This window comes from Triturus cristatus, chromosome 3_2 (assembly GCF_964204655.1).
Source record: "Triturus cristatus chromosome 3_2, aTriCri1.1, whole genome shotgun sequence".
Lineage (NCBI taxonomy): Eukaryota > Metazoa > Chordata > Amphibia > Caudata > Salamandridae > Triturus > Triturus cristatus.
The window spans coordinates 842,844,588-842,870,497 of NC_140584.1; the positions used below are offsets into that span (position 1 = coordinate 842,844,588).

The 25,910-nt window shown below is 46.8% G+C and overlaps 1 protein-coding gene across 2 annotated transcripts in view; it reads left to right on the plus strand.

Annotated features, from left to right (window-relative positions):
* Positions 1-25,910, plus strand: part of KIF12 (kinesin family member 12) — a 417,773-nt gene that overhangs the window by 390,296 nt on the left and 1,567 nt on the right. For both annotated transcript variants that reach the window (XM_085649101.1, XM_085649102.1), the window contains exons 17-18: positions 124-272; positions 17,500-17,678. In XM_085649101.1, coding sequence (XP_085505227.1) covers positions 124-272; positions 17,500-17,678 — 328 coding nt within the window. The remainder of the gene's footprint in view (positions 1-123; positions 273-17,499; positions 17,679-25,910) is intronic.

Here is a 25,910-nt window from a genome sequence, read left to right on the forward strand (position 1 = left end):
TTCAGACTTCACTGAACGGATCTTAGGTTGTAATTTAGTTATAACTTCTAATATCTGAACATATGTCTTTTCAACTGACATCATGACTCTCTTCCGTCTCACATGCTTTTCGTTTCTCCCCAGATTTTGCCAGACCTGCCCCCATTAGAGATGTTTACCGGTGACAACAATGGTCAGCCCCAGCATAATGACCTGGAACCCACACAAGGCCCTCAGACACACCGCTCAGCTCCTCATCGCAGTCAGCAACAGCAGCCAGCCTTAAAGACAAAGTAAGTGTGGTTGCTCAGAGGATTGACAGTGAATGTTCATACTCTCACAATCCTATAGGTAGACACCAGTGAAACAGTGCCATTACAGAATCTGCATCAGCAGGTTGATTAGTTTCAAGAAATATCAAGTGTCAGGTGCTTCATTTAATATGTGGGAGGCACTGTATCTGCTGGTGTCACTATATGCCTACAAACACAGGACCTCGTTTATGAGAAGTGACGCATCGCTGCGTGAAAGCAGCCATGCGTCACTTCTCAGTGCGCCCTCCTTGCGACATGATGGATGCGTCAAATTTACAGTATGACACATCATGTCGCAAGGAGTTACAGATACGTCAGTATTTCTGACGTATCTGTAGGCGCAAAAGTGACGCATGTATAATGTAGTGCAGGGGTTAACCAAGTGACGCATCTACCTAGATGTGTCTCTTTGTAAATATGGTGCAACAAGGTCCAATTTTTACGCCGCAGGTGCGGTATAAAAAGTGACGCACCGGTGGTGCAAAAGAGACGCAAGAACTCATAAATGAGTCCCACAATGTTTTCAATGGTCACTGGTGTGAAGCACATCTCTCATTGTTGACAGTATGTTTTTGTGTTTTTGTGGTCAGTATGCAGGAGCTGCCTGTGCAGGTAATAGAGGTGGGACGGGGTGGGGAGGGAGTCGACAGACAACGAGGAGGGTAAATTCAATATAAAAAAGAAAACACTTACCTTGCGCTCGCCCCATCGCCGACTTGGCGATGCGGCGAGCGCAAGGTAAGTGGTTTTCTCTTTGTTAAATTTAATTTTCCCTCCTTGACATCTATCACCTTTGTGCCCGCCCCACTGCTCATACCTGCACCGGCTGCTCCGGTCAATACTATTCAGTTTTTGATATCTGTATGTGTGTTTCTATTATTAGCCAGAAGACCACGTCTTATTGTCAGTGTGTATATGCTTCTGTGTTCAATAAGAGATACCACATGCTCTCTGAGTGGCTATTTTGCTAGTAGGTAAAGGACATCTCTTTGCCTGTTTAGGAGTATTAGCCTGATTCACAAAAGTAACTTATACTTTAGAGTATGTTTACCACTTTAGGTTTTCACAAAGTCTGAGTGAAAACTTACAACATATTTGTAAGTTACATGTCTCCAACCCCAGAGTATTGCAATTAGCTTATTCTTGTGTGGGTGGGTGACGTCTATCCCCAGCAGTGGCACAACAAAACTTGATGAGGCCCCTCTGCAAAATACATGTCGGGGACCCCCCACGCCCAGAACCAGTCAAGAGGTCTCAGATGCCGCCCGTGGACAGTGCCGAAGGGACCCCTGTAGAGCTCAGGCCCCCGCTGCAACGTGGGGGCTATTACTAAATCCCTCATATTCCTCTCAAATGCCATCATCTTTTGTAGTAAGTCTGCACCTTCTTTAAGCCACTCCCCTGTGGCCCTCCCACGTTTACTACTAAAACCTATACTTACGGGTGCAGAGACTTCACAGACAGGGGTAAGAACTCAGCACTCATAAGTATAGGCAATGCAGAGGTGTAAAACTGTTTTTGAATTGCAATTTGTAGTACATTTGTACTATTACAAAACATACTACAAGGTGCAGTTTGTGAGCAGGGCCCATATGTTTTTTGGCCAGTGAAGGGCACCTCACTTATCAGCCCAGTATGTTTCTGTGGTGAGCAGTATATCAGTAAATAAGTTATGTGCTCTGTGAGATTTTACATTGTCCTTAACAAGCAGGTGGCCACGTGCTGAGAATTACTGACACTATTTGCCCAGTATGAACATTTTTGCTGACTTCCATTCTGGGTTGGATTGTGCCCTGTATGAGAGAGTTTGCTGTTTTGGGCCTGATTTTAAGTTTGGTGAACATGTTACTCTATCAGATGTGACGGAGATCCTGTTTGCTTAATAGCAAGTGCATTATATCCTGTGGCACTTGTAGGCGGCGTACAGGATATCTATATCCAACACCACAAGACCATAGGCAACTTCTGCGATTTTCTAAAACCATATATCTGTTTCTGAGGTCTGCAGAGCAGCCGTCTGTCTGCAAAACATGCTTTCTAACAACATTGCTTTTTGGCAAGCACTAATTCCTTTCTCTGTAATTAAAAGAATTCTCTTTCAACCTCACCCTCTGCTCTCACTGTCTGAGATGTAAGGCCAAGCCTAGAAACAATTTAGTTTCTAATGTGCATAGCACAAGCAACGAGCAGAACATAACATTAGGGTGCACACTCAAGCAGGCAGTCACTTTGCTCAGACAACCCTCATAACTTGTTTACCTAATATCTGGCTTAAACTGTCCCATTCACTCAACCTCCTCCGCTTTCTGCAAGAAGTAAAGAGGGTTTGCTTTGTGTAACAGAGTCATTTCCTAGTTGGCTGAGGTAGGTACCTTAAGCCAAGTATTGGACCCTCGTTTCCACATCAGGGAAAGGAAGGACACCTTCTCAGATAACCCCTGCTCACTCCCTTGGTAGCTTGGCATGAGCAGCCAGGCTTATCTTCAAGGATAATGTGTAAAATATTTGAAACCAAGCTCCCAGTGACCCAATGGTGACACCACAAAAGGACTCCACACGAGTTTCATATAAAAAAAGCATAAGTTTATATAAAAAGATATATGAGACCAAAAAAATCCAACATATGCGTATTTGTAATATACCTCCTGGCCGGTTATTGGGCCAACCAGCTCTTGTAAGTTCTGGCGGTATTAATGAGCAATTCTAGGGGATCCTATGCAGTTCTAATGCAATGCTATGCAGTTCGTAATGCAAGAATCAGGCACCTTGCAATGTAAAAATAAAGCAGTTCGTGATGGAAACTAATGCAATGCGTAATACAACAATCAGTCAGTTCGTTATGCAGAAATAATGCAATGCGCAATGCAACAATCAGGTAGCTCGTTCTGCAAACTAATGCAATGCGTAATACAACAATCAGTCAGTTTTTTATGCAGAAGTAATGCAATGCGTAATGCAACAATCAGGTAGTTTGTTCTGTAAACTAATGCAATGCGTAATACAACAATCAGGTAGTTTGTTCTGCAGAAATAATGCAATGCGTAATGCAACAATCCGGTAGTTCATTCTGCAAACGAATGCTATGCGTAATACAACAATCAGGCAGTTCATTATGCAGAAATAATACAATGCATAATGCAACAATCAGGTAATTCGTAATGCAGAATTAATGCAATGCGTAATACACTCCAGCACCGATCACGGTGCTTCAGACGGTCTCTCCGCCCCTCGTACTGACTCACGGTCAGTTTCCGTCAACATATGCCCCCAACACAGATCTGGTGTAAACCACAGTGCAGCTCCACGCTCCTGCCCCGGTACTGCCACTCCTTGGCACGTACGGGCTGCGACACAAGCTGGAACAGAGGCTTGCGCTACAAGAAGGGGAGAGGCAGAGAGCTTCTCTCTCCGAGCCCGCACCACATCCCAGGCGCCGACACACGTTACCTGGGGGGGCAACCTCACTCTCCTCTCCTCCTCTCGCGACTTGGGCCTCCGATGCAATTTGGTTGATTCCAGGCCGATGACGATCACGAAGATCTCAGGCTGTAACAGGGCACACGCACACAACCTCGCTGAGACTCCTTTGAGCCTCGGGTGTGCACGATCACAGGGCAATCCTCACGAACATCTCAGACTGCACGAAGCACACGCACACAGCGTCGCTAAGACTTACTTGGACTCCAGGTGCACACGATCACAGGCCAATCCTTACGAAGGGCACAGGCTGCAAAAAGCACAAGCACACAGTGTCGCTGAGACTCGCTTGGACTCCTGGCGCTCCCGATCACAGGCCAATTCTTACAAGGGCCTCAGGCTGCAGATAGCACACGCACACAGCGTCGCTGAGACACACTTGAACTTCTGGTGCCCACGATCACAGGTCAATTCTTCCGAGGGTCTCAGGCTCCAAAAAGCACACACACACAGCATCGCTGAGACACTCTTGAACTTCTGGTGTGCACGGTCACAGGGCAATCCTCACGAAGGTCTTAGGCTGCACGAAGCACACGCACACAGTGTCGCTGAGACTCACTTGGACTCCAGGTGCACACGATCACAGGACAATCCTCACAAAGGGCTCAGGCTGAAAAAAGCACACACACACAGGACTCCAGGTGCCCAGAATCAAAGGGCACGGCTTCCGAAGGTCTCAGGCTGCACAAAGCACACCCACACATCATCGCTGAGACACTTCTGGAAACTTTTGTGTTCCTGAGTTTCCACAACACGAAGCCAGCTCACCTCGGGCCTTTGGGGTTAAGTTACTTCAGGACACAACACAGCAAAGTCCTTTCAAGCAAGGAGACACAGGAAAGTCCCTTTAGCCTATCCTTGGTTAAAGCAGCAAACTGCAGGCCAGCCCCAGGACAGACAGCTAGGGTCAGTCCTTTCCTTCAGTCTATTCAGCTGTTTCTTCCTTGGCAGGGGTTCCTCTTGACCACGAAGTAGTTTCAATCCTTTTCAGTCTTGATCAATCCAATTCCCATTTTCAGGGGTTTCAGCTCTCGTAGTTATACCCCCAAAGTCTTCGAAGTCTTTGTGTTCATGGGGGCACTGGCACCTGTCTAAACTAGTTCTGGGTGTCTCCCTGCCAGTGACACCTTCTTCCTTTGATAGTAGTGGTCTGGATCCTTAATCACTCAGCAGGGGGTGGAGCCATTGTTTTATGGCTGCAGCCCAGGCCTCTTCACCTCCAGGGGCTACTCCTCCCCCCTACTCTCCAGATGCAGGTCAGCCTGCTGCTTTCTCACCTCCTCCCCTGGGTCAAGACATTCTCCAGATCCTATCACTTCAGATCCAGACAGTCAATTCACAACCAGGCAGAGACACACATAAATGTTAGAGCACAAAAACCCAGCCACTTCTAAAAGAGTGGTCTCTAAACACACAATGCAAAAACCACCTTCACAAAATGATGTGTTATTGAATTGTTCAGGCATACTAAATTTCACCTCTCCATCTTAAGCCTTTGGGATGATAGGCTGGAAACATATTACACAGCCTCCCCCATTCTGTCCTATGGGCAAGATGGCCTTTCAACACTGAAAAACGAAATGGAGAGTATTTCACTGTCAGGACATGGTACATACCTTAGTACATGTCCTACCCTTCACATACACTGCACTCTGCCCAGGGGGTACCTTGGGCCTACCATAGGGGTGTCTGATGTGCATAAAAAGGGAAGGGTAAAGTCTGGCAAGTGGGTGCACTTGTCAGAACAACATGGCAGTTTAACAAACTGCACGCAGGCACTGCAGTGGCAGGCCTGAGTTCTCTCTTTAAAGCTACTTGTGTGGGTGCCACAATTAGTGCTGCAGGCCCACTAGTAGCATTTGCATTACCAGCCCTGGCACACATAGTGCACTTTACTAGGGACTTAACTAGTAGGGCAAACATACCAATCATGGACAACCAATTACTATTACACTTTACACTGGGAGCACTTGCCCTTTGACACTGATCAGCAGTGGCAAACTGCCCAAGCATCTAAGTTGGCAATACCTGGTCAGAAAAAAGGTCTAGGCGGAAAGCAAAAAGTTTAAGGAACTTTAGCCAAAAAGGGCCAAGTCCAACAATGTTGCTCATCCGTAGCAATCAATAATCACAGTTATAGCGTCCATTTTATAGGCACTTGGATAACTTTCCATCAATAGCAATCACAACAAAATCACTATGTTTGCTTTTGAGTAGTGCATGTGCACAAAGTTATACAAACTACTGGCACACATGAACGCACAGACCAAGAGACCTACTGACAGCCATTTTCATAGGAATGCAGGCACCAATGCACACAAATGAACACACATGAATCCTTAATGCAAATATAGCAACAGTTACGAGAGACCTTGTAAAGCGTGGAGCACAGGGTGATGCTCCTCGGGAGTGGAGAGGGTACAGGGCCATTTCAGGGGCGGAACTAGACCCGAACTTCGAGGGGGAGGGGCTAACACTCCTAGACAGGGCTGGCCCTAGCACTGGTCGCACACGGTTCAACAGTCTTTTTTGACGCCTCCTCTCCCATTTCTTCTTCTCCATGAACTTCCTCACTACCACTTACCAACAATGCACCTCATTTCTCTGTGGCACCTTTCTGACAAACATTTAATTTTTTTATAGTCCTACTCATAGTTTACTCACACTCAGTTCTGTGATCTACATGGTACACATTCTTTTTGCAGGCACATTAACCCTCTGCGCTGTGTGGGTGGCAAAAGTGCCCATGTGAGTGCACGGTGAAAAATGCGACAGTGTGAGAGTAGGGTAAGAGTGACTGCAGGGTGAGTGAGGTGACCATATGAATTTGGGCGTGGATGTAATTGCAGAGTGGGAGGAATGAATGCACGGTTAGTGATGGGCTTGTTTGAGTGAGATGCAGATTGAGCAGTGAGGGGGACAGGTGAGTGAAGTGTCACATGAGTGCAGGGTAAGTAGTGTCCTCGTGTGACTTCATGTGAGGTACAGGGCGAATAGCGCAAGTGCATTGTGAGTGCAGAGTGATCACTGTGAGTGCAGGGTGAGTGGGTGAATGGTGTGAGTACATGTTGATCAGTGTGAGTGCATTGTGATCACTGTGAGTGCAGGGTGAGCGTGAAAGTGAAGGGCGAGAATGAGGAGTGAATTGTCTGAATGCAGGGTGCATTCCCAGACACTTTAAGTAACTCAGCATGTTATTGACGGTGGCGTAGGGTTTCAGATATAAGTTCAGCTATTGCTGTTATGGCATTAATCAGGGATTGAGGGTGGAGGAAATGAATAATGTGCTGATCCTACAACAAACCTCCAGTCTTATGATTAGGGTTGCCAGGTCATTATTTTAAGGTCCCAGACCGTACAAAAATAAACAGTGACCTAAAGCCGTATTTTCAGCACTAATCTGTGCATACATGGAACAGCAAATATAAATAGAAAGCACTTTTAATTGTGTTGTAGGGCTGCCTGAACGATCCATGACTGATAATTAAAGGGAACAAAGACAGAAAGGTCACATTACAAATGAAGACATACTTTTATTTATTTATAACTCTATTAAGTGTCAAGAGGAGGTCTTTCCAGGCTCTTTAAACACATAGCTGGCATTTTTCTTTTGACAACCCTACTTTGTATTCCTTTTCATGAAATGCATCCTCACACTACAATGCATCCTCACACTACTCAGTAAATGTAAAATGCAAATGTAAGGAATAGGCAGAGTGGTGGCCCAGGGGGTACTGGAACTAGAAAAAAAACGAAGCCTTGGTAACCAGTTAACAAAGGTATGTAAATATGCTAATGGTCTTTAAAGACCTGTGACAAATACGGGCATGACAGAAATAAAACTGCAGACACTGCCCAGCTGAGCCTACAGCAGCTCGAGCTGCAGCAACCCGGGTGAGATACACGATGGGTGGGGGGGTGCTGAAGCCCTTACAGCCCTATGGGCCATGTGCATTTAGGGGCAAAGGATGCACAGCCGAAGTGCAAAGGGATGACAGTGCACATTGAGGGCGCACAGGGTGATATATAGCAGAAAGCACTAGTGATGCACCTAGGGGAAGCTCAGGGCCAAAAAGTATGGACATTATGGAGGACCAGTATGGTTTACAGCAGGATATACCAGCTGAGCCACAAAAGGTTGCGGAGTTAATGTTTATTTGGTGATGTCAGAAAGATTCTCAAACTCATCTATGTCAGACATGAGCTGCTCACCCAGTTCTTTTTCTCTGCATTTTGAATTTGCAGTATTTATTTCTATTACAAATACAAGATCTCTAGTACGAGAATGCAAAGGAAAAAAATATTGAGACTGGATTATCAACTATCTCCTTGGGCCACATTGCAGAAAGTGCCCCGGGTGCACAGCGGGCGTTTGCACCAGCTTTGCGCACCCCTGGCGCACTTTTATTACAGAAGGGGTCACAGACACTTGTGAGGCCCTTTCTGTAATACATATAGCGCTGGTGCACATAAAGCACAAATGCTATCAGCAGGGGGCGTTCCCTCATTTGCATGGGGGCATGTCCCATTCAAATGAGGGAATCCCTTGCCTCTGTCCCTGTACCGTATTACAGACAACAGCGGAGAGGCAAAGAAGGCCTCAGGAGGCGCAATGAAAGTGAGCCACCTAAAAGGTTGCACTGTCACTCCTGAGAGCAGCCCTCTGCAGGGGGTAAAGGGCGGTCTTTGATCCCCAGACATCCCCTTGCAGGCGGGTGCAGTCAATGACCATTCGGTTTGTGTATTGCAGAGCTCTCCTCCAGTAGCTAAGGGCTATTTTTGGTAATTGTGGCACTGCTGGTGGAGTCTTGCTCTGGGGCAGTAGTAATGTGTGTAGAGTTCCTTGGGATAAGGCAAAAGCCGCGTATCCTAGCTCATGTAAGTTGCGTCCAGCAAGCCAGTATGCAAGCCATTGCAACCGGCTTGCGAAGTAATATGCTAGGAAGTCTGGCGCTCCCATGCCCTCTTTGTCTGTCCTAACTGCAGCTTAGGAAGACCCACCCTTCTGCGGCGTTTTACCCATATTAAATCAGATAGTAGTGTGTTTAGGACTGTAATTAACGAAGCTTGGATCACTATTGGGAGGTTGGTAAAATAATAAAGTAATCGTGGGAGCATGACCATTTTGGAGATTGCTATACTTCCTGCTACCGACAGGGGAAGGGATATCCAGCAGATCACTTGGGTATGGAGGGCGGTGACTGCTTTTTGGAGATTACCTTCCAATAGATCTTGTGGTGTTCTATATATTTGAATGCCTAGATATTTGAAGGTGGTAGGTGCGACCTGGAAGTTATAGAACCCAAATGGTATTGTTGGTGGCTCCAAATTATTTTACAAAAAGGAGGCGTAGGATTTAGTCTAATTTATAGCGAGTCCTGAAATTTGTTTAAAATGCATAAAAATATGCGCTATGGGATGTAGATCTTGCAGGCTTTTGATATAAAGGACTATATTGTCTGCATATAGAGACAGTGTGTGTGTATTGTTTGACCGATGTTGAAGCTGTCTCTTGTCGTTGCTTTATCGCTAGAGGCTCAAGTGCTAACACCGATAATAGTGGAGATAATGGGCAGCCTTGTCTTGTGCCTCTGCGCACTGGATAGGGCTGTGATATATGTGTGCCTGTGTGGGATAACGTGGTTGGCAACGTATATAGTAATTTTCCCCAGCGCAGGTATTCGGGGGGGGGATACCAAACTGGCTGAGTACCACTTGCATATATTCCCAGGCAAGAGTATCAAAAGCCTGGTGTAGGTCTAGGGAGATGCACCCAGTTCCTGTAAGCTCAGCAGGGGTTGAGTCCATTACATGGTAGAGATGCCGTATATTTAGAGAGGTCCTACGGCCAGGCACAAAACCACATTGGTTTGGGTGCATGAGTTGTGGCAAGAAGGGGAGTAATCTATGGGCCAGTATCTTGCTTACGATCTTATACTCCGTGTTTAGGAGTGATAGTGGGCGGTATCCTGAGATGTCTTTAGGGTCACTTCTGGGCTTTGGGAGTGAATTAACTAGGGATTGCATTGTAGTGGGAGGAGACCCCCCCCCCCCATTTCTAATGCTGTTTTGTAGAGGCATCCCAACTGAGGGATTAATTGGGCCGAGAAGGTATCATAACATCTGTCCGGAAGGCCATCTAGCCCTGGTGTTTTGTTGTGCTTGAGTTCTCTAATAGCATCTTTCATCTCAGTTTTAGTGATTGGGCCTGTCAGTTCTTTTTGATCCATCCAGGACAGTTGTGGGCAGTTGAGGTCTCTCAAGAATACTTCTGTTATGTCCTCGACTACTGATATGGGGGTCTCATATAGCATCTTATAATAGTCCCGAAAGGCGGAATTTATTTCGTTCTGCGTATTGACTGTTGCGCCGTCTATTGTGGTAATTGCATGTACTGGGGTGGGATTCGGGGCATTGCATAGTATTTGTGCTAGGAGAGTGCCAGCCTTGTCAGCTTCAGCGTGTAGTTGTTGTGTATAGGATTGGTAATCTATTATGCGGAGGCATTCAAGCAGTTCAGCATACGATATGCATGCTTCTTGTAAATTTGCTGAACTATTAGTATTGTTTAATGCTTCCTTTTGTAGTTTTCCTAGCTTGTTTTCACTTCTTTCAAGTCCTTGTGTATGGTTTGTCGCGCTCCTAAAGTTGGACTAATAGCTGTTCCCCGTACTACTGTCTTGAATGCTTCCCATTCATTTAGACACGAGGGGGTGATGTTGGCGTTTTCAGTGAAATAATTGTTAATGGTGTCGGTCATAGTGCTTAGAAACACTGCATCCTCCAGCATCTGGGGTCGCAGTCTCCAAGTGGGGACCAGTGTAGGGATCCTTCCCCAAAACAAGGAGAGTTCCAAAGGGTTGTGATCCGATAGCGTCTTCCCCAGGTAGGTGGTGTGCATGGCTTGGGTTATGAGGTTAGAGGAGCAGAACACCCGATCAAGTCTTGTGTGTAGCATTTGTGACAGGGAGTAAAATGAGTATTCATGAAAGCCTGTGTTTTCGATGAGCCAAACGTCTGATAGGGACCACCCATACCCCAATTTCAAAGGGCTTTGGCCTGCCTGATGGTTGCCTCTCATTGTAGCGGGAGATGTGTGCTGTCTAGGTTAATGTCTAGCACTGCGTTGTCCCCCCCCCTCAAGTATCCAAGGGTATCCTGCCCATTCCGCTAGTGTTACATTTAGGTTTTCTAAAAACTTGTCCTGATTATAATTTGGGGCGTATATGCTTCCTAGAACCACATGTATCCAATCTAATGTGCCATGTATAAGGACATATCTTCCGTTAGTATCTATACGCTGTTCCAGGATTACAAAGGGTGTACCATTTTTTATCCATATAGCGCCCCGCGTGCAAATGCTGAGTATGATGTGTTGAAGACTTGGCCTCTCCATTTCCTTTGCAGTTTGGCTGCTTCAGAGTTGGTGAGGTGTGTCTCTTGGAGTAAGACCATATGTGCTTTTCTCCTATACAATTGAGCATATACTTTGTCGCTTATGTACTGAGCCCAATCCCCAGACATTCCAAGTAATTATAGTATATTTCCCTAATGTGGCCATGTGTTTATTGGTGTCGCTAGGTTTCTTGCTACATCTTGTGGATGTACACTTAGAGGAGGGAGCCTGGTTGGTGAGCCAAGCATACAAATTATCCCTTTACAACCCAATACTGGGTCCAACAATGTAACTATTGTGGACCAAACAAAGAATCATAAAAGCAACCGTTCCAACTGTGGTCATCTTGCGTTTACAATGGGGGACATAGTTGCTGAGCCTTATAGGTCACGCGTGACCTTGGATACTAGTATCGAGATAATACCAAGCAGGACCCAGCCCATTTCATCAGTTGAACATGGATTGTAGTGCGAGGTTGGGACAACACTAATACATATTAACTATATTGGTGAGACCTGGATCATATCGTGTGGAGTGTCACATTGTTATTTCATCCCAAATAGTCGTACACCAGTTGTGTGGTAAAAGAGAGAAATAGAGTTAAACTGTTCTCAGAGTCCTAGTGCATGGTAGTGGCCTCTGAAGGCTCAGCTGAAGAGGGGGGGGTCCTGATCTTTGAGTTTGAGCGGTGCCCGCAGTGCGCCAGCCGTGTCCTCAGACCACCGTCCAAGGTTCGTGTGGGCAGGGTTTAGAGGGGGTATCTCTTAAAAGATAGGCCCTCTACTTCCTCTCCTCATGCGCATTTGTTGCGTGGGCCTGGGATAGGCCCTGGTCTTGTTCTTTGCCCGTGCAGCTTTACAGCGGTCGGAGAGCCAGTCCCGCTTTATATTTGGTTTGGGGTGGGCAAATGGCCTCTGTTTTGCATGGTAGTGCGCTCCAGCTCACTCCGATCGCCGCCCCCCTGCAACGTCCGAGGTCAGGACTCTCGTCGGGTCACGCTAATATGGCCGCGATGCTCTTACCGCAGGGTGATGTTGTTGTATGCCAGCTCCGCAGCCCTCAATGTCACCTCATTTCTTTGACTGTAGTCGTTTTATGGCCGGGTGCGATGTCACAGTGATTCCGAGACCGCAGGGGCAGGTCTCGGCCAGCCGGTGACTCCGATGCTCGTAGCTCATTACTAATCGCCCGCACTGCCGGTTCGGACCTATGCCGATTTTCGGCACAGGGCAGTGGTGGCTGGTGACATTTGAAAGTGGTGGGGCGTGACATTATTGCTGTACTGTACTGCAGCGAGCGAGAGTAGTGAGCGAGCTAGAACAACCGACGCAGGGTACTTTGCCCAAGAAAATTTTGAAAACAGAGTGGACAAACGGTGCATTTTTAAGCAAATTTGAGGAAGCAGGAAGGTTAATAAAGCATTTAGTGCTGAGCCTAATAAACATAGATCGGTCACTGCACCTCCCTTCCCCTCACTTCACTTCACACAGCTTTGCTCTTGTTGCTGAAAGAGTACAGCACCATCTCAACACGTCTGACAGCCAATCCTATTGGTGCTAGAAAATGTGGACACTTAACAATCTGAACCAGCAACCCCTGTACACCAGCCAAAGCATACAAGCTACAAACAATGTCCAACCTGCAGCATGCATTAGTAAAGAATTAACATGTAATATCAAAAGAAAGTCAACTTTAAAAACAGAGCGAATGATGAGTCCATCACTCATTTTCACGCGTAAAGTCAAGAGATGTCCAGTCCAGAGAAGCACTGTACTTGGCACTAGAGGCAGGCAGTCGAAAAAATGAATATGCTGAGCCGAACCAAGCCATAGTAAATCACGCAGCATATAACATGTACAAATATGACAAACAATTGATATAAAGGAAGCAGGCATTCCATTTGTGAATCAGTCAGAATGCCGGATGCCGGGAGGAATAGCGGACCTCTATCCCTGCATTTAGCTTCTCAAAATAGTTTTTCTTTAATTGCAGCCACTGCCCATTAGACCCGGGCAGCATTAAAATCATCTGCCATGGTATGCGGGGCACCTGGGGTAGCAGGCTGGCTTCCCCCATCAAACGCTTTCATAAGACGGAAACGCATTCACTCACTTCTACATATCCTCACCCTCAATCACACTCTGGTCCTGATGAAAACCCGGCAACCATGCCCCTCCAACTACAGAAACCACTTCAAAGCCAGTCTATGGCACATTGTACACTCCACAAACATCAAAAAGCAATAACAGCGGTTCTTCCGTAATTGACATATGTGGAAAATATTTGACCATTGAACATTCTTTGAAACAAATATTATTAAGCGTGGTGTGCAATACAAGTGTACTGTCTGCTCTTAAATTTAGGAGACGTCTTATGCTTTCGGTACATGTGGGCAATGAGCATCATTTACACGCAGACTTAAAAATGGGGTTTACATCCTGAATGCATTTAAAGTGGAGCCAGGTTTGTTTAACTTCACAGCTCCTGAGTCAGTATGTATCATTAGTTTATCTCAGATGGACTCAGAAGAGCCCCAAATGGCTTACCAAGAACAAAGAATGTGAACAGCTGGTGCTGGGAAAGACGGGAGCAGTATCTAATGGGCCCATTACCAGTCGCGGCTCGTGGGGGAGTGGGGTTGGGGGGGGAGGGATGTCGCGCGGGGGTGAGGGCCGGGGGGAAGTGCTAAAATAATTTTTTTTAAATCCTTATCCTACCTGAGGTCCTGAGCATGTCCGTGCCGCCTCGGGTCCGTCCGTTGGCGCCTACAGCCCCTCTCAGGCTCTCAGCCAATCCTGGCGCTGCCAGCAGTGCCAGGATTGGCTTAGGGCACGTTACTTCTCGCCCGCCTGCCCATTAGGAGACCGAGGTTTGAGCCTTTGCTAAACCCATGGCCTCCTAATGGGCATGCGCCAGCCAGAGCAGACACTAGTGCGCATGACTGGGCACGGAGCAAAAATTCGCTCAACTTCCCCAATCATGCGCACTTGTACTGCTGCCTGTTGCCCCTGCCTGGTCCGTCTGACAATCATGTCAGTCAACATGACGCCGGACCGCCCACCCCCTTCAAACTCTGAAGGGGGTGGGCGGTCCGACGTCATGATGACTGACATGATTGCCAGTTCTCCCTCTGCTTCTTTGAACTTAAGTAAACTGATTCAGTTTACTTAAGTTCAAAGACGCCGACACTGCGGGCGAAGCTGCGGGAGGGGGGGGCTATGCCCCAACACCCTAATGGAAGCTCCGCTAATGGCATAGGGCAAGGCAGAATGGTTATATGAGCACCCGCTTCCCCTCTTGCTTGCTCTGTAGCGGGTTAGAGCCATGGATGTCCCCATCACGCAGCAGATAATTGCAGGATTTTTATGGCCTGGTCTGGGAGCTCTGCTACGGTGCGTCTGCCATGTTCGGCAGTTAGCTACGCCCCCCCCAAGCTACCTAATATAAAGACAGTGCCCTCTCCATTGCTGCTCACGGTGCACTCATCAGTTTCTAAACGTTTTGGGGACTGTCTGAATTTTTTCTGAGTCTGGACTAGATGTTCCAAGTGGCTTACAGGTAGTAATTTTCTTAAACCATTTCCGGTTAAGTATCTGTAAAAGACGAAGACAAGACATCGGACTGTCTACCTCAATATATTTGATTCCGGAGTACGAGATCAACACTGCCCTGAGCACAGTAAGCCAGTCTTTGTTGTTGAAACTACAAAGTTCTGAGCTGGCATTCTTCTAATGCCAGTGGATGTTAAACCAAGAAGATCCCTTCTCTATTTCCTGGTCAACATTGCAACTAATGGCATTAGGGCTCTACGGATTTTGTAAAAAGATCTTCTAGTGGCAATCCAATTTTCAGGCTTGTGCAGTCTTCAAACTCCTGGAATTTGAGAGATTCGGGAACCAAAGGAATGTCACCCATTTCTCCTCAAGTGCTGACTCTAAGTGGCATTTGCAGACTGGGGTTAGGACTTCAACAAGGAAGCAGGCAGATGTCAGTATCGTAATGGGCAGCTCCTGCGGCAAGGAAGACATCATAGACATTCTTATGAACATTTGTAAGTGCAGTAGAGCACAATTTCTTGCTACCAGAAACCCTAAAAGTCTCCAAATTGCGCCTGCTGGTCGTACTTTTAGACACAAAACTGGATTTCTGATTAGTAAGGGGCTCTTCCTGTAAAGGCAACCCAGCAGGAACTTCCCTGGCCTGCATTAGAGTAATTGGTAGCAATCGAGAAGGTTTAAGGCATGTAGACATTGATGTGCCACATTAGAAACATATACTTTAACTACATTTATATGCAGAAATCAAGCCTGAATCAGAGAGAAAGAAAGAAAGAAAGAAAGAAAGAAAGAAAGAAAGAAAGAAAGAAAGAAAGAAAGAAAGAAAGAAAGAAAGAAAGAAAGAAAGAAAGAAAGAAAGAGTCACTATAGGATAAAGCAGCTTTGTATCATACATTCCTTTGTAGGGACTGATCTGTGGTAGTGATCTGAACCTGACTGTTTGTAACTAGAAAGTGGTCTATATAGTGGTAGTGCAGTGTGTAGTTGAGAGTAATTCTCCCTGGAGTAGAAACCCTCTCCAGTCGCACAAGTCCTGCTAGAGCCGCATGCACTAGAGTATGGGACCATTTCATTGTTTTGGGAATCTACTCTGAATGCCCTCTACATGACTAAGCCTTACCCTTTTAGAGGGCATTTGGTGGAAGGGCCATTACACCTTCACAGAATGGGCTGACAAAAGTGACTACACCACAGTGAAAAAACGTAATTCTAAAAATATAGCATAGACCCTCATTTCAACCCCTACACTTACCCTAATCCATTAATGCATCCTAAACCTCCCTTGGAACCCACGTGATATCTTAATCCTAATGCTATTTATAATCCTTACCCTAGCCATAATTTCACTTTCTTCCTTTTTAATTACTACCACTTTGTTGTTTCAAAACATAGCCAAAATGTAGATTACTTAATTGTCTATTTTCCATCTTTGCCTAAAATGTGTTCTTTGTCACATTTCTTCTTTTTAAGATTGCTATTGTGGTATTTGTATTTGTTCTTCCATGTAATGCTGGGCCATTGCATTTGAGCTTTATTTCTTAATGAAATGTATGTCTAGATGCCCCACAAAGTCTAGCTATGATTGAATACAGAAAATATTTCATTGGCAACTTTCAATTGTAGGTTATAAATTTGAGATCTTTATACATCATTCATGCACTGTACAGCATACGGTTTCTTCAATGGTTTTCAAACATTTCACTTAGTTTTTAGAATCCTTAATTTTCAAAGACCGTGGTACCCTTTGACCTCACCCCTTGTTAAACACTTATTGAGGAGTTTCCGATACCTTCATAAAGTAACGCAGTCATCCGTACCGCAAATCTTTAATGTGTATTAGCTTATGGGCTCTGATTTACCATAGGTGAGTATGGAATGGGTATTCATATAGCGCCAACTACCCATGGCGAGGCACTGAAGGAGTTTGGCGGAGTAGAAAGCTACTCTGTGGAGCCCATTGCTATTTAGTCAAGTGTAAGAGTTTTTATTTTGCTTCACCTGCTGCTGAGCAATTTGTGATATTATTCCAATGCCCACTGTTGAATAATGTACTCAAGATTCCACCTGTGATGTACTTTCATGTACTCAAGATAGTGGGGGGATTGCTCACTATCATTAATATCAACATGCATAAGATCTAGTTGTCATGAGATATTTCGTCTAGTCATGCAATGTGTGCATAGTATCTCACTCCATTATCTGTGGAGAGAGCTTCAGCTGTAAAGAATAACAAAGTGATATTCAGTCTAGTGATTATGGACATTTAAAGCTATAGCATAGATCGGAATATCAAATTATTTAAATTTAGGAAGACACATTCATGGTAATGTTATAGTTCATGGACCTTGTAAAAATGTTATTTGCAACTGACATGCAAAGGTCATGCAGAGAGGTGCTCCTATCTGGTTTTGGGGTGCAGCACCAATTGGCATAATGCAGAAGGAAGTGTGGGAGATAGGTGCTCAAAATATGATTGTAATTAGCTGCTAATTATATTTTTATGTTAGCCTCACCTACTCAGTAGCAGCGTTAATCCTTTGCGAGTGCTCAAAAAGAGACCTTTGAGGCCAGGGGCGTAGCTATCAATGTTGACGCAGTTGCAGTGGCACCATGGTTCAGTGGCCCAGCAGCCCACTCTACTCTGATTATTGCACTATTTTACAATCCAGTCAGTGGTCAGGGGCCCATTTTCTTTGCTTGGACTCAGGCCCATGGCACTCTTGCTACGCCACCATTTGAGGCTGAGTTCCTAACCTGATCTTCGTTTATGTTTCAGAGGTTTGGGGAAAAGCAAGAGTTGCACAGACCAGAGCCAGCTCCTAGCACAGGTCAAAGTAAAGCCAGAAGACCCCGGTATCCCAGCCCGCTCCCAGGAGAGGGTCATTCCCTCTGCCCCGCCCCTCCCGGCCATCGACAGCTCTCACTCTGGGAGAGGAGCTAATGCTGATCTCAAAGGTAAGCACACAAGTAAGTATCCCACCTGTCCTAATGCCAACTTTTAAGCACTCCTTATCACATAGGATTTAGAAATTCTGTAATCATCTGAAAAATTTTGAGAAACCGTGTCCACAAAATCTAGTTCACCAAACCAGAACACATCACTGACAAGCTTTGAGCACTCCCTTGTCACCACTAATGACATCACTGGGAAAACAATTGTCCCACACTTTTTACACAGATGACAACATTTAGGACTCAATTTTAACAGAACATCACCATTGATGATATTGTTGCAGGCTGTGCAGGTAGGGCCTAACTGCAAGTGCGGGAACAATAAAGACACACTTTAGTAGTTATGGGCTGAAGGACCACGAGCGATCCTTGCCCCTTATTTTATCCCTCTGGCCACCCATGGCCAAAGGTGATACAATGTTTGAATGCCCTTCCTGGCCAAGGTCCGGGTTCCGCTTCTCGCGGTACTTGGATCATTACATCTTTTCCCAAGTTGATCTCAAAACGGGCTAATAAGTATATAAACAAATAAAGTCTTTGAGTCTCTGTCTAGGTGCAGGGTTCTGCCTTAGGTGGTAGCTCCGTTGACTAGATCGTTGGTTTGAGCGAGGGCTTTGCGGGGACAGGGCGATCAAACTCTCATCTCCTTCCGTGAAGCTGGCCAATGGTCATGGGGGTTCTGCTTGGCTCCGCTCTCTGATGCAGAGAGGGAGTGTTTCTCCGTCAGACACATTTCTAGTTTCAGCGTCTCTGGGGCTGACCTCCTCACGGTCTGACTGCTGAATCTTCCGGAACCAAGATATATTCCTGGTGACCACTTCGGCGCCACGCTGGTCAGTGAAGCAGTTGCATTTTCTCTCAGGACAGTCCAAGGTTCTGTTTCGTAGGCAGTTTTAAATTTTCCTCCTGCACGTCGATTTCGAACTAGACCTGAGCTCCCTGGTGCGCTTACTCGGGTTTTGCGCTTCATCGTTGACTGGCATGCTCTATTTATTCTTGGTCCGTCGAGTTTGAGTGTTGGCTGGCTCGTACGGGGCCAGGACCTGATTTTCAGCCACAGGGATGGTGCCTCGACGGTGTCCAGCGAGCATTAAGGACCGGGGGACCACTGGGTCGTGCAGTGAGGGGTGCTTCAGTATTCGTGTAGGAACTGTTGCAGCGTTGCTTCTGGTTCAGCTTGCTCCACCACTGCGATGCGTAGGATCTTATTCAGTGTGCGCATGAAACTCTTGGCTTTGCCGTTGACTTGCAGCCATTGGAGTGTGATCCGATGATGGCATACACCCAGTGATGTGAGCAAGTGTTTGAACTCCCCTCCCTTGAGTTCATGTGGCAAACTGAAGAGCGCAAATAATCTTTCTAGAACTGGTAGCAGGTGTGCCAATGATGTGGATGCGATTACCTCAACTATTGGATATTTGGAGTAGCTGTCGATGAGTACTGCAGTCACTCCCCCATCTGGGAAGCTTACAAAATTGATGCTTACTAGCGACCACGGGGCCACGACTGGTTCTGCCGGTATTTCTGGTGCGGGTGACACTTGGCTGCTGGTGATTTGGCAGGGGCGACAGCTTTGCACCAGGGTATCCACGGTGGCATCTAGGCCGGGGAACCACACCTTCTCCCTCATGCGTGACTTCATCCGCACCATTCCTTGGCGGCCTTCGTGAGGGCTCAGCAGGATCACAATTCGGAATCCTCTTAGCACTGGACCTCCCGCCGCTGAGCTTAGATCATCTGGCACCCTCCACAGCTTTCCTAGACGCTCCCTGTCTGATCTGCACCACTTGTTGCTGTCACGCAGGAAGTCTTCCCAGGACCCTTCTGCAGGGAGTCCATTTCCTTGGATAGGACAGGGTCGCTTTTGGTGGCTGTCTTGATTTCCTTGAGGGTGAAGGCGTGGGGCATGACCATTGAGACACCATGTCGACGTATTCTTCAGTCCTTGCTTTGCTGTCATCATCTTCTCCCTGCCGCTCTGCTGGGTGCCCGGAGAGGAAGTCTGACGGGTTTTCGCCCAGGGCCAATACAATAGCCCCATCTGGTAGTGTTGCAACTGTATTGCCCACCGCTCAATCCTTGGCAGAGGATGTGGGGCTGTGCCTCGAAACAACGGGACCAGTGGTTGATGGTCGGTCACTACCCTGAAAGGGTGGCACTCACGTATAGGTGAAAGTGGTTGCCGGGCCATTTAATTGCTAGTGCTTCCCGTTTGATTTGGGAGTAGCGTGTTTCGGTTGGTGTGTGAGCTTTGCTTGAGAATGCGAGTGGGGCCCATTTGCTTGGTTCAGTTTCTTATGTGAGGACTGCTCCAAGGCCTACGGGGCTAGTGTCGACCAGTAGCTCAGTGGCCCGGGTGGCATCGAAGTACGCCATGGTGGTCTTTCCGAAAAATGCTTCCTTGACCTTCCGAAATGCTTTGTCCTCCTCTCTGCCCCACTTCCATGCAGCGGTTTTTTTGTGAGGGCCTGCAGGGGCTCGGCTATCGTAGCTAGGTTGGGTATGAATCGTCTGCATCATGTGGCCATCCTGAGAAAACTCTGTATTTCCGATACTGTGGTTGGCGCTGGGGCTTGTTGTATGGCATGTGATTTCCGTGGATCCACCTATACTTCATCCTGGCTGAAAACGTATCTAAAGAATTCGATGGAACTCTGAAAAAATGAACATTTTGTTATTGTGGAGGGTCACGCCGTGGTCAGACAGTCGTTGCTGGGTCACTTGTAAGTGGCGGTGGTGCTCTTCGATGGTCCGTGAGTGTATTAAGATGTCGTCACTGACATTTAACACTCTTTGGAGGCCTGACAGAATTTCCCAAACAGCGTTTTGGAACGTTTCGGCAGCAGACGAGATTCTAAAGTTCATCCGCTTGTATTGGCGCAACCCTATGTGTGTCGCGAAGGTTGTTATGTGCCGGCTCTCTTTAGCTAGCCTCAGCTGGGGATATCCTGCGTTGAGGTCTAGCTTAGAGAACCACCTGGATCCGTTCAAATCAGCTATGATGTTGTCGACTGTTGTTGTTATGTGCCTTTCTCTTTTAATCGCCTGGTTGGGCAGGCACATGTCGATACACAGTCTTATTTTCCCGGGCTGCCTCTGTTTTTCAGCTATTACCATAGGCGAGACCCAGGGTGTCGGGCCGGTGACCTTTTCAGTCACTCCTTGCTGTTCTAGATTGTAGAGCTCCTGTGCGACCTGTGGCCGCTGGTGAAACGGGATGCGCCGGTGACATAGCGCTACCGGCTTTATGGCTTTGTCGATGTGCAGCTTGACTGGTGGTCTTTTTATGCATTCTAGTCCTGTGAAGAATTGCAGGAACTGTTCCAGTACCTTGTCTGTTTGTAGGGCTTTGACTGCACGGGCGAACGTGACGAGACCCAGGTCCTCCGCCGTGTGACCCCCACTAGGATATCAGCTTCTCTGTCCACTACGTGGAACGTTGTTGTGATTTGTGGCATTCTGACTTCACCTGCACAGTCATCGTGCCTTTTATGGAGAGGGGTGTTTGGCTTCTGTAAGTGAATATCTTGATGTGCGACAGGGTTAGCTGGGGTCTTGATTATAGTTGTTTGTATTGGTGACTCCCCATTACATTTACAGAAGTGCCAGTGTCAATTAGTGCTGTGACACGGGATCCAGCGATATCAAGGACTCACATGGGTCGCGGGTGCCTCCAACTTTTCAAGTCGCTGGCAAAGGAGATGAGGTAGCATTCGCCTTCATCCTCTGTGGACGAGTCTTCCAGGCGGTGGCGCTGTCGTCGCGACACTTTGCCTGTTTTTGAACTGTTGGGGTCTTTGAGGGACAGTTGTCTCACTGCTTTTGATGGTGGTCTCCTTCCACGTGTGCTTCTGTTCCTCGGACCACCTCTGCAGGCAATGGTGAAGTGAAGTGGTTTGGAGTGCCACATTTTGAAAACGTGCGCTTTTGTTCGGGACATTCTTCTGGGGGGTGTTCTTTTCGCCCACAGTACCCACATCTCGATCCGGGTGTGTTCTTTGCCAGCCATCTCCCTCTGTTCCCTCTGCTTCGTGCGCGGAACGCATGCGCAGGTTCTGTTTTTATGGCTGCAGGTTTTTCTGGATGCTGGGTGAAGTCAATGTCCGTCCATCTCTGTCGCTCTTGCATTCAACAGGTCATGGGATCTTGCCATGACTAGGATGTCTTCTTGTGAGATCTCAGGTTGGCGAAGGATGAGTGTCTGAAGGGTCTTTTTTCGGCATCCTTGTATGACTTGCACCCTCACTTCTTTGTTTTGATCATCAGCTGTCTACGTGCTTGCTAGCTCCCTCAGGCATGCGTGTAACACGTCCATTGATTCTCCTTCTCTTTAGTGCACTTGTCAGAGCTGGAATCTCTTATAGTCTGGATTCTGCTGGGGGTCGAAGTGCGCCTTCAGGGCTCTGACTGTGGCGTCATAGTCATCTACAGCTCCAGTGTTTGGCAGGTTTGCGAACAGTTGTATATCTCCTCCCCACGAAATGTAGTAGTAGGGACCTTTTGACGATGTTGTCCGTCTCCCGCATCGCAGTGAAGTAGTTGTATAGGCGGCCGATCAATACTTTCCACCTAGGGGAGACAGTAGGGGGATCTATAAGCTTGCTGAATGGTGGCAGCACATTGATTTGGGTGTGCTGCGTGGTAGGTTGAATGTGCTGGTGACTTGACTGCTGCGCCAGCTGCTGGGGTTGCTTTGCGCCTGTTTGCACGGCTGCTTCTGTCATGATTACTGGTGCTTGTGTCTTCCACTTACTTCTATGCTAGCTGGGCCTCAGCTCTGTGTTTTCGTTTGTAGTTTTTTAGTTTTTTTCTCTCTGTGCTTCTTTTCCCCTTTTATCACACTCGCCAACAGTGTGGGGCCTGCTGAGGTCTTGGAGGCAGTGTGGTGCCACGTGGGGGCTCAGCTCCTCTTTCCTCTATGGTGAGTTCTGTGCCAGCCCAGGCATTGTGCAAGGCAGTTGGGGCCTTGATTGGTATAGGAAGCAGTGCGCGCGTGTGCGCTTGGCCGCTAGGCAATGTGGGCTTGGCCACTGTACCTCTCAGTTGCACTTTCGGCAGCGTCGCGGTATATCGGTGTTTCCTTGTTCCCACAGTCAGGAGGGCGGTTGGGGCACCGTTGGCAAGAGCAAGGGCAGCCGTGAGGCGCTGAAGGGTCGGTGCATCGCTTGGACGTCATGGCAGCGCCAGGAATGCCGTCCGATGTCGTGTACTCCGCGGGACTCCGATCTGCAAGTCGGCAGTCTCGGTGGCCTTTTACAGTACGTCCGTCGTCTTCACGAAGGTGGTGTCGAGTGTCAACCACCCTCGTTGCCAGTAGGGCCTAACTGTAAGTGCGGGAACAATAAAGAAACACTTTTTTTCCCGAAAACCTTTTTATTGGCATTGATTTAATAGTACATACAACACATCTGTTAATGCAGTTGATATTGACTTACAAGCAAGATCGCACAATCGTGCCCTATGTTGACATTAGAGTGTATAGTCCTAGAGTATGTAGGCCCCCTCTCAGTCTTTGAGCTGGCGACAGTCCCAAGAGGCCTGTGTCGAAGTATAGCTAACCAGCTTGCAGGGTGGTCGCTGCGCCTTGCTGAGGTTGTGGGGTGTGTCTGTTCCCCCCTTGCACTTTATCATAGGGGTTATGGGATGTCAGATGTGTGTTAACCTTGAACAAACTGGGGATATATAAAACTGGGGTGCACTGTGACGCATATAATGGTTACTGGTAGTATTTCGCCTGAGAGCTGTACCAGTGCGGGGTATCATGCTGGAGTTACGCAGGTACGGGGGAAGGGGAGGTGGGATTACTGATCGCTGCCCGCGTGAGGGTGTGGTAATGAGTCAGTCGGGTGTCTGGACCCCAACAATAAAGAAACGCTTTGGTAGTTATGGGCCTAAGGACTCTGAGCGATCCTCGCCCCTTTATTTAACCCCTCTGGCCACGCCTGGCTGGAGGGTTATACAATGTTTGAAAGCCCTTCCGGGTCAAGCTCTGGGTTCCACTTCTCTCGGGACTTGGATCATTACAGATATCATAACCCAAAATTCAAAGTCTCACCACTGCAGTGGGCGGTTGCCGCCCCACTTCCCCAATAAATGGGTGTCGGCTTTTGTTCTGGGGTGACCAGATTGATAATGTTAAAATCGGGACAGGTGATAGACATAGAAGTAGGACAAACATTTCGCAGTGACTAGGGTTAGATTCATAAAAGGAAATATTTGCATCTATCCACAGAGAACAAAATAGAAACCATACAGGGTACATTTTTGAAACATTGTATCATGCAACCTTTGTTAAAAACTGTCATTGTCCCTCCTCAGACTCTGATAACGCTCAGAGGAAGGCCAGAGAACCTGGACCTTGCCCGAGGACATTTAATGGTGCTGAAACAGTTTTCAGAGTGCGGATGCTGTCATCAATATTGCATCACTGAAGACGGGGATTGTAAATAATCCAAGCAACACATACAGGCCTTTTATACCACCAGGCATTTTCCCTGTAGGCTGGAGCCCTTGGAGGCCGGTTTTGAAAGCTCAGGGTGATCCTGGTGACTCTGTCACTTTCATATTTACATAGATGCGCTGAGAAAGAAGGGGAAACACACCTGTACGGTACTCTTTAGTCCTGCCCAGCAAAGGAACCTGCCAGGTAAACTGACCATGGAATTTGTTTTTAAAGGACGGAAGCCCTCAGCCACCCAATGGTGGCATGCTTCACCCTCTTCCTCAGATGACAAGGGAAGCTCTTGCAGATGGTGTGACAGTCTGGGTATTCTATGAGTTGGTGTGGATGCGCTGGAATTGGTAAGGAGATAGTAAAGATGGAATGAAACTAAACATAGCCCTTGGAGGACCACATCTATTTTGTTTAGGGTCCTCAGTCGGTATACCTAAATTGGCATAGGGGAATAATTCAACCAACCTCTATATTTTTCCCTTTCTCACCAGAGTTAATTGCGGCAGACTTTTGAGGCTTCAAGAGAGAGAAAGAGAGGGAGGGGGAAAGCACAGAGAAAGTGATCAGTGAGGGATAAGAGAAAGAGTAAAGAAAGCGAGAGAGAGAGAGAGAGAATGGATGGATAGAAATAGAGTGATCGTGTGAGGAAATGAAGGGACATGATGCTAGTTTGAGCTTTTTTGCCAGGGTTGCTTTTGGTTGTCCTGTCCGGCCATGGTCACACAAAGAACAAGTAAAGCAAATGAGTCATCCCCAATCCGTAGAAAAGTTGTAAGGGTGTGGTGTGTAGACGGGGATGCATTTTGGAACAAACTGTCAGAAATATATCACTAAAGCACGGTGGTGTAGCACACCTGTTCCATTGAAATAGCCATAAAAATCACACTGACATTCAGTTTTACAAATGAAATTATATAGTGCGCAAAAAATAAGTGCGGAAATAGATTTTGCACAAATATTTACCATTTGCACATCACTGGTGTCTTAATTAGTGTTGATCCTATTAAAATCTTTGTTTCCGTCTCACTTTCAGAATTACAAAAAAAGTGATTTTTTTTGTGCTTTTTTTAACTGCTGATATTTTAAAAATATTTGTACTGCTAAATGTAAATGTTGTGTGTTACAACTTTTCTTTTCACACTCCCTATACCCCAGCAAGATTGCCAGATAGTTCAATTTACAAAATCCCGACTGTAAAAAAGTAAATACCAATCGCCATGTTAAAGGAGCAATTTGTCAGAAGACATAGTCTGACGTGTGACCTCTGTCTCTGAACGTGCAGCAAATGTGGTAAGAAAAAATTTATATTTAAAGGCATCGTTATTGCTTATTCACCCTTTGACTCCAGTCTGGGTATTTTGGGGGCGCTGCAGCACCCCGCTACCTACTTCCAGCGCCTATGCTTGTATGCTGATTGACATCTCCTCCCTTAAATCCTGCTGTGCTTCGTGAAAGAAGCAGCACACCAGGGAAAGCATGAAAGCAACACCTCTCTGTGCAAGGAAAGCCTGGTGGAAACATAAGTATGCATAACATTATTTACGGATGTCCTCCTACACAAAGAACTCTGGGGCATATGTACAAGGAATTAACGCCACCAGAACATCACTTACTTTGATGTTCTGTGCGCCTTAATTCCTTCGCCTTATTTGATATTCGGGGATCAGGGTGAGATGTACGGAGATTAGTAATATCGATTACTAAATAGCAATTTTTTGCGAATCGCTATTTGGTAAACGTTATTATCAATGTACAAAAGTAGTAACTGGCCCATTATCAAT